The sequence below is a fragment of the Asterias rubens genome, unplaced genomic scaffold, assembly GCF_902459465.1.
Source record: "Asterias rubens unplaced genomic scaffold, eAstRub1.3, whole genome shotgun sequence".
NCBI classification, from domain to species: Eukaryota; Metazoa; Echinodermata; class Asteroidea; order Forcipulatida; family Asteriidae; genus Asterias; species Asterias rubens.
The window spans coordinates 28499-37676 of record NW_022985736.1 but is presented as its reverse complement, the minus strand read 5'-3'; the positions used below and the strand labels follow the sequence as shown (position 1 = coordinate 37676).

The 9178-nt window shown below is 40.9% G+C and overlaps 1 protein-coding gene across 1 annotated transcript; it reads right to left on the bottom strand.

The window, feature by feature from the left end:
* Nucleotides 1–697: 697 nt before the first annotated feature.
* LOC117306501 (orexin receptor type 2-like) lies at nucleotides 698–8312 on the bottom strand. Its single transcript, XM_033791057.1, has 2 exons — nucleotides 7382–8312; nucleotides 698–1740 (listed from the first exon to the last, which is right to left on the bottom strand). Exons 1-2 carry the CDS (start codon nucleotides 8310–8312, stop codon nucleotides 698–700), a joined length of 1974 nt encoding a protein of 657 aa, XP_033646948.1.
* Between the last annotated feature and the right edge of the window lie 866 nt (nucleotides 8313–9178).

The following is a 9178-nucleotide window of genomic DNA, read 5'->3' as shown; positions in this document are numbered from 1 at the left end:
TTTCAAGACCTCAGAATTGAGGTCTCGAAATCAAGCATCTGAAAGCACACAACTTCGTGTGGCAAGGGTGTTTTTTCTTTCGTAGTATACTCGCAACTTGGACAACCAATTGAGCTCAAATTTTCACAGGTTTGTTACTTTATGCATTTGTTGAGATACACCAAGTGAGAAGACTGGTCATTGACATTTACCACATACTCCTTTGTCTTTAAAGTTGGATTTATGGAACAACTTTCCACAGCCAGCTTTGAAGCTTGTTAGACATCGATAAAAGTTGTCCTAAAGCAATTAACATTACACAATTTTTAAGACTTTACAATACATTTATAATAATTTTAACTATAAAGACCTCGCTTCTGAGTGGTCAAGAGACGTGTGTGTTTACTGCTTATTCCACAAGTTCGAGGGCATTACGTTGTCAATAGTGCTTCACTAGCATAAATATCGAGTGCAAATACCAAATTATGTATGCTAATAAGTGACCATATTATTTACTAATCACATGGACGGAGTATCCACACCTGGGCCCAATTTCATGGCTCTGTTTACCGTAAGCAAATAATCGGCGCTTACGGAAGTAGAGAACTCCGCGCTTACGTCAATGGTGATTTTGATACAAGAAATAATAGGAATAAGATAAACATTGGATACGACCTTGTTTTTACACGATGCCCTCGCCCCGTGTATGATAGAATATTCACCCAGTAGTGACGGTTTGAAAACTACTTTCTTTTGTTGGTCCACTCTGCTTGCAAAAGATCTGTCGCAATCCTTTACGAAACTGACGGTATTTAAATGCGTAAATGGTAGGATTCGCACAAGAATTGGTGGCTACCATCGCTATGGAAAGATAATAATACCATTCGTTGTATTGCAGATTCCAACCAAGGTTAAACATGAGAAAGATGATCTGGTTGGGCGTCCAGCAGATCAAGAATGTTATGAAGACGATCAGGAGCATCTTGAAGGTGTTACGTCTTGCCCGGAGGAGGGACTCGGCCATGTCCGGTGCGTTTGCTCCACCGGAAATATGCTGGGCTGGTGCCGGGCCGACACGGGCTGCTCCCCGCTTCATCTCCACGCTGATGCGAATGTAGGCAAAGAGCATCACTGCTACGGGCAAGATGTATTGCAGGATCGCCGTCAGAACGCCGATAATCTTGGATCCTGGGATCAGATTCGGGGTGCATTTGCCACCCACCGCCTTGAAGATAAGCATATTGTAGAATTTGAGAACTCCTGAAAAGACCCAACACAACACGAAAGACATGCACACCTTCAGTCGCGGCCAAGTGTAAAATGCTGCCTGGTACTTGAAGGGATAAACGATAGCGAAATACCTCTCCATGGTCAACAGTAACAGGTTGAACGTCGACAAAACGAAGAAATAAAACAGCACAAGGTTTGAGAACCATAAATGGCAGAAGAGCCAACCCAATACCTTGTTTTCTTCAATGTTCGGATTGGGAACTTCACTTTTCAGAACGATCATCGTAGCTCCTAATAAATCAATGACTGCTTGGTGAAAGATGAATGCATTTGTACGAGTCCTCATAGCTGGCACTTTCCAGATCACAAAACATACCAGTGCATTGCCAAGGATGCCTAGAATTCCTACAATGGTCTGATAGATACGAAGAGGGAGTACTTCTTCAGCCATTGTCACAAAATGTTCGGGTGCCAACTCTGTAACGATCAGATCTTGATGGTCCCCAGTCTCAAAATGTCCGGGCGCCAACTCTGTAGCGTATCAGATCTTGGAGATCCTCGGCCTAAAAATGTTCGGGTGCCAACTCTGTGGTGTGAGATCTTTAAGATCCTCAGTCTAAAAATGTTCGGGTGCCAACTTTGTAGTGTGTCAGATCTTGAAGATCCTCCCTCCGTCTCAAAACGTTCGGTTGCCAACTATGTAGTGTTTCAGATCTTGATGATCCTCGGCCTCAAATGCCTGGGTGCCAACTCTGTAGTGTGGCCAATCGTGAAGATCTTCAGTCTCGAAATGTTCAGGTGCCAACTCTGTAGTGTGTCAGATCTTGAAGATCCTCAGTGTCAAAGTGTTCGGGTGCCAGATCCTGATGATCCTCAGTATGATGTTCGGGTGCCAACTCTGTAGTGTGGCCAATCGTGGAGATCTTCAGTCTCGAAATGTTCAGGTGCCAACTCTGTAGTGTGTCAGATCTTGATGGTCCTCAGTCTCGGAATGTTCGGGTGCCAACTATAGTGTGTCAGATCCTGATGATCCTCAGTATGATGTTCGGGTGCCAACTTTGTAGTGTATCAGATCTTGATGGTCCTCAGTCTCGGAATGTTCGGGTGCCAACTCTGTAGTGTGTCAAATTTTGAAGATCCTCAGTCTCAAAGTGTTCGGGTGCCACAGGTTTGTTATTTAATGCATATGTTGGGATACACCAAGTGAGAATCCTGGTGTTTAACAATTACCTTTTAAGACACTATTGGTAATTACTCAAAATAATTATTATCATAAAACCTTTCTTGATTGCGAGTAATGGGGAGAGGTTGATAGTATAAAACACTATGAGAAACAGCTCCCTCTGAAGTGACGTGGTTTTCGAGAAAAAAGTAATTTTCCACGAATTTGATTCAAATGGAATCACTGGGTCTTTAATATTAAACCAATAACTGTGTTTATCCTTACGAATAAAAAAAACATGCAGGCAGGGTTGGTTAACGCTACCAAACGTGCCACCAAGAATGAAAAACTCTTTCGACTTTCGCAACGTGGACATTTTAAATACCTCTGACAAAACCGATGCCCAAAACGCCATAGCTTGAGTCCTGTTAAGCCTGAACATCTGACGTCACACTTCAAGGCTCGTGAATAGAGACTGGCCTCCAACCGTAGTGTATCTTCACCTTTCACCTATACATTCATTTCACGTAGAGATATGAATCAAATCATGCAATACTTGCACAGTGCATGTATTGTATACAATACACACGTATACGTGGACACAGCAGACGACCGAAAGAAGGCTTTCCATATCTGCGTTTTGATTGGTCCGAGGTGCTGCTTGCAATCACCCCGACCAATCAAAGCACAGCTATGGAAAGCTTATGTCACCGTAATGTTTATCCAATGACACGATGGTGTTAGTTTAATGTTGGTTGGTAACTGTTGCCAAGGTCAAAGGTACAAAGAATATGGGTGTTTTTTATATTTTCTGTCAAGAACCAACTTCAGAGCCTTTTCAAGATTGTATTTAATGGACAAGGGCTCTATCTATATAATCATAAAATGCAGACAACTTAATGGGATCATATCGCTCAAATGGCTTTTTCATTCACAATATCAACCTCTACCCTCGCAGGTTCCCATTTATTCCCCTGGGTGAAGAGAAGCAATTATAGTAAAGTATCTTGCTCAAGGACACAAGTGTCACGACCGGGATTCGAACCCACCCTCCGGTGAGTTCGCACCAGAACTTGAATTCGATGCTCTTAACTACTCGGCCAAGACACTCTACAATTTAAGACAAAATGTGTGGAATGACAATACTTTAGAAAATTTTCAACAAATCTTTTGATATGCAAGATGCAGAGATCCCAAGATTCTTTTTTCATTTGTCATTAGATGAAAACTGTTCCAATACCCACTTGCCATAAAAACAATTTTTTTTTTGGCGCGCGAAGTTACGGAGGTGCGAAAACGCAATATATTGGTAAAATTTGAACTTTGACCTCTATTATCTGTCTGCGCCAACGAGATCCCACGCACTTTGCACTTTCAAGCTCTTTCATTTGAACTTGTTTAATTCATGGGAACTTATAGGTGCGCTGAGTTATGAGGCGTTGAAAATGGCACGAGGGCACTGTTCGTCAAAGGTTCAGGTGCGCGTAACATGATGCGCCAACGAGATCCCAAATTCTTTTTTTTACTTTTGTTATAAGCCCAACTGGAGGTTTCAAAAAATGTTTTACTTTTGTTGGGACGAGCTTGGCGCACATCTTTGTGTTTACTCCAAAACCGAAAGCGTCAGCAAACTAAAATTTTGGATTTATTCGTTTGGTATGATGATGTATCACTCTAATTTTTTAGAAGAAGATCTGAGAACCCATGAATCACCACTTGGTACACTCTTACAGGCAGGGACTCTTAAACCAAAGGTGCTGGGATGGGCAAACGTATCATGCACTGTCATTGGTTTTTATAATTCGCAGTCCCATCATGCATCACACTCACACTGCACCATATTATTTCTATGCACTGTACGCATGACGTACCTCCCGAACAAGAATCTGTACAAGCGATTAGCCCATCCCAGCGGTCCTGGATATCGGATAGACTGGCCGCTGGGGCCGAGCGAAATGGTCAGGTAGCTGTCAGATTCAAGTTTGTAGGGGTGAAGCTGTAGTGCTTCGTATATCAAGTTGGTCATACGGTAAAGTAATTACCATAGGTATGCACTGTCTTTTTTAAAATAGTTTTGAACAGTCTATAAGTGCATGACTGCAGTGTTTTAAAGATAATATTACCCTTTCTAAATAGTTTCCTGTAAAGTGTCACACAATACCATGCCAACACTAAAAAATAATAATTTTTTTTGTTTTATTTTTATGGTTCCATTATTGTAAAATGCACGCAGACGTTTCATATACATAAAAAAATTGATTCTTCAGTTGTTATCATTCGTTTTCTTTCGTCTACCTAAATCGTATCTCCGTATAATAATAATTATTCCGTATAACGTTTCGAAATTTACTTCCATAATACCCAATAATTATGTTTGATGCAACGAATGAAGAACAATAGTGTGCACTTGTGATTAGCATTCAATAAAGCCAAGATGAAATTATCTACTTACAAACCTATCAAACCCAACCTTACTCAAGGATACACAATAACTGCGGCTAGTTGTGGCTATATTTTGACATTCATTATAATGAAAAAGAAATTACTTTCAAGATTGTACTCCTGCAAGCCTTGTCTGGAATATCAGCTTGTGTAAACATGATTCTACTCTTCATTTTGTAACAGCGGTGAAGGGTTGATTCGGATGAGGGTGGGGGTGGGGGTGGGGGGGGGGGGGGGGGTACCAGAACCACATAAAAGCTTGAGGTTGGGACGATTTGTAAAGTTTTGAAAACTTGCGTTCGGAAGCCATGATGTGTCAACACAATACATGTGCGTACACAGGGTGCCAGACTGCACATTTGGCTGTGCTACATTTAGGAATTGGACCGAAAATTACCTAAAGCAACCATGTTTACCAACAAAACTGACCTCTTTAGGTCGCAACTTTCTCAACGCAAAGTTTTGGGTTAGACCGGTCCCCTGCGAGGATACGGACATGCACTGGTCGTATGGGCCCAATTATTTATTGCATGCGGCTGGATTCAATGATTTCATTGGGAAAACGTGCAGTGACGTAAGCTTTCCATATCTGCGTTATGGTTGGTCCGAAGTTATGTTTATCATGTAATGTTGTTTTATTCACTATGTAATAATTGTATTTTATTGTATTGTGTTATGTTTTATTCCAAACTGGCACACACCCCATAACCCTGGGGAGGGTAACAACTTTCGTATATGATTTTTGGTTAAGCTATTAAACTGCCTCAGTGCTTTTAAAAAATAATGGGAGACTTTTGGCACGCTTGGTGGCAGTAGACTTACCAAGTAAAATCCATTGTTCTCGGTACAGTGGGCATGCTCATAATTACGTAAACAATGGAAATTAACCTGGTAAGTCTGCTGCCACCTAGCGTCCCAAAGTCTCTTATTATGATATATAATTATATACTTAGCTTAAAGCCAAAAGTGGACACTTTCGGAACAGAAACAAAAATTACAGTTTTACAAATAACTAACAGGGTGTACAGAAGGTAATGGTGAAAGACTTCCCTTGAAATATTATTCCATGAAATGCTTTACTTTTTTGAGAAAACATTAAACAATATCAATTCTCGATATCGAGAATTACGAATTTATTTTTAACACATGTCGTGACACGGCGAAACGTGCGGAAACAAGGGTGGGTTTTCCCGTTATTTTCTCCCGACTCCGATGACCAATTGAGCCTAAATTTTCACAAAAAGCAAATTTTGTGAAGTCTCTAGATGATATTTGGTGCATTCTAAGCTTCTTCAGAACACCTGTGTTAATCACTATTTGTTGCCCACTTCCAGTGTTTTTAGGAGCAAAAAAAAAAACCTCAAATATTGCATGAATTTACAATAGAGGGCATTGTCTATAGTCAACAATTCTATGACATTATTTTACAGATTTTTAAGTTTTTGCATATGCTGGAATACAAAATACTGCATGGTCCTTGACAATTACCGAAGGTGTACAGTGCCTTTAATTGGCTATCGATTGCCTTATGTTTAGTCAACAGTTCTAGGACGCGGTTAACTGTCACTGCAATAGTGGTGTTCAGTCAAGGGTGCTTAGAGTGTTTTGATTTTAAACAGAAATCATGGTTGTACTAGCGCCCGGAGCATCTCGTCCACGCCGGCATCCAATTCAATTCAAATTCAAGCTTCTTTTATTTTCCCAAGATGTCATAAAAAGTTCATTCTATGACCAAGAGCAAAACAGCATGTTGTGTGGAAAACACACTAGGACTTGTGATGTGTCTGCTATGGCTAAGTAGCGAACTTCTTTTACCAAAAAACTTGACTGTCCCTACACCACCAAAGCCTCAAAGAGCACAACATGAAAAACTAAATGAAATTAATATCATAAGTTGACTTGGCAGTTATTACATTGACAACGAATCAACCAACTAAGCAGTGATAAAGGCTACCAAATATTTTGTATAAATTCTCAAGTGACTAAAATGTTGTTTTCGTAAGTGGATATTTTTTTCTTATTGGTGAACATTTCCTTCTCAATTTAAAGAATTATTCTTTGTTTACAGAAGAGAAGAAGGCTTTGGCATTCTACACATTGCCACTACTTCTTGGTGCAAAGACAAAGGGTGGACAAGTGGGTGGATGTTTTGGTATGACCATTATTGTAAAATGCACGCAGACGTTTCATATACATAAAAAATTTGATTCTTCAGTTGTTATCATTCGTTTTCTTTCGTCTACCTAAATCGTATCTCCGTACTTCCAGTGTTTTTAGGAGCAAAACAAAAAACCTAAAATATTGCATGAATTTACAATACAGGGCATTGTCTATAGTCAACAATTCTATGACATTATTTTACAGATTTTTAAGTTTTTGCATATGCTGGAATACAAAATACTGCATGGTCCTTGACAATTACCGAAGGTGTACAGTGCCTTTAATTGGCTATCGAGTGCTTTATGTTTAGTCAACAGTTCTAGGACGCGGTTAACTGTCACTGCAATAGTGGTGTTCAGTCAAGGGTGCTTAGAGTGTTTTGATTTTAAACAGAAATCATGGTTGTACTAGCGCCCGGAGCATCTCGTCCACGCCGGCATCCAAATACACTCCGCACACCTTTTCGAAACTGACTATACTTGAAGGCGTAAATCAGTGGATTAACGCATGAATTAGTTGCCACCATCGCGACAGACAGGAGGTAATACCACTCGTTGAATTCAAGCTTCCAACCAAGATTAAACATGAGAAAGATGACCTGGTTAGGTGTCCAGCAGATCAAGAACGTGATAAAGACGATCAAGAGCATCTTGAAGGTGTTACGTCTTGCACGGAGGAGGGACTCGGCCATGTCCGGTGCGTTTGCTCCACCGGGAAGATGCTGGGCTGGTGCCGGGCCGACACGGGCTGCTCCCCGCTTCATCTCCACGCTGATGCGAATGTAGGCAAAGAGCATCACACCGACAGGCAAGATGTATTGCACGGTTGCTGTTAAAACACCTATTGCCTTGGATCCGGGTATGGAAACACACGTACCATTTTGCTGCTCAAAGATCAACATGAGATAGCTCTTAATAGCTGCAGCTAAAAGCCAGCACAGTATCATGGCTACAGCAATCTTCAGTCGTGCCCTTGTTGCGAATGCTGCATGGTACTTGAAGGGGTAAACGATGGCGAAATACCGCTCCATGGTCAACACCAACAGGTTGAAAGATGACATCACGAAAAAGAGAAATAGAGCAAAGTTAGAGACCCAAACATGACATAGGAACCAACCGAGTTCGTTGTTAGGAAGCGGCACAGGTAAAGGGATCTCACTCTTAAGCAACGTCACTGCAGCTCCTAAGAAATCAATCACTGCTTGATGAAAGATGAATGCATTTGTACGAGTCTGCATGGCTGCTACTTTCCAGATGATAAAGCATACCAGAGTATTGCCAAGAATCCCTAGAATTCCAACGATAGCTTTGTATATACGAAGAATAAGTATTTCTTCCATATCTATCAACGATCGCCTCCTCTCACTTTGAACAAGAATCACACCTTACTTATTATAAATCAATGTTGACGCCGTCACAGTCAGCCTGTTAGAATGAGCCCGTGGAGATAGTGTGTTTTAAAATATTCGACTTTTCATGCATGTGTAATTCAGATTGCGCACATTTTCCACTCCTACGTCGGTTGTCATGCAGAATCAAACCTGTCGATTTAAGACATGCATGCATCAGTGGAGTATGAAATAGCATCCGTAATACAAGGTGCTTCGCCGACTATCACGACAAAGTTGAACATTCAGGTAACATTAATTACCAGAGATTGATAATCCGAAATGTCATCCTCAGGAAATAATTCAGTTTCTGTTTTAATACCGCAAAAGTATTCGTTGGAAATCGAAAACTTGCCATGGTCACCGCGCAACTAAGGTAACCCCGTTTCGTGCAGTATGCTAGTCTGTCCCCATGCCGGTCGTGTGTGGTCTGCTGTAGCGATTCACAACTGAGCGTAAGTTCACATCCACTATCGACCACTATATCGTCGTGGGCCAAGACTAGTCCGTGTGTTTAGGCGTGTATTTATGGGCTGTGTAAAGCTTGACACGCAGTGACCGCCTGGACAAAAGGCTAGTGCGAAGAGCCACGCCAAATCCGACAATATTTTGAAGACAATTTTGAAAAGAAAAGAATATAAAATTTTTGAAAAGAAAAGAATATAACATTTTAAACAGGTTCTCCCTTTAACAAAGACAAACCCCAAAGGAATGTATGATCAAGGCTCTTACAAGACTTAGGCGAATGGTTGTTTGATACATTTAATGTATTCCCTGCAATGATGAAGTGTACAGTTAATGGTGGAACATAATCACAA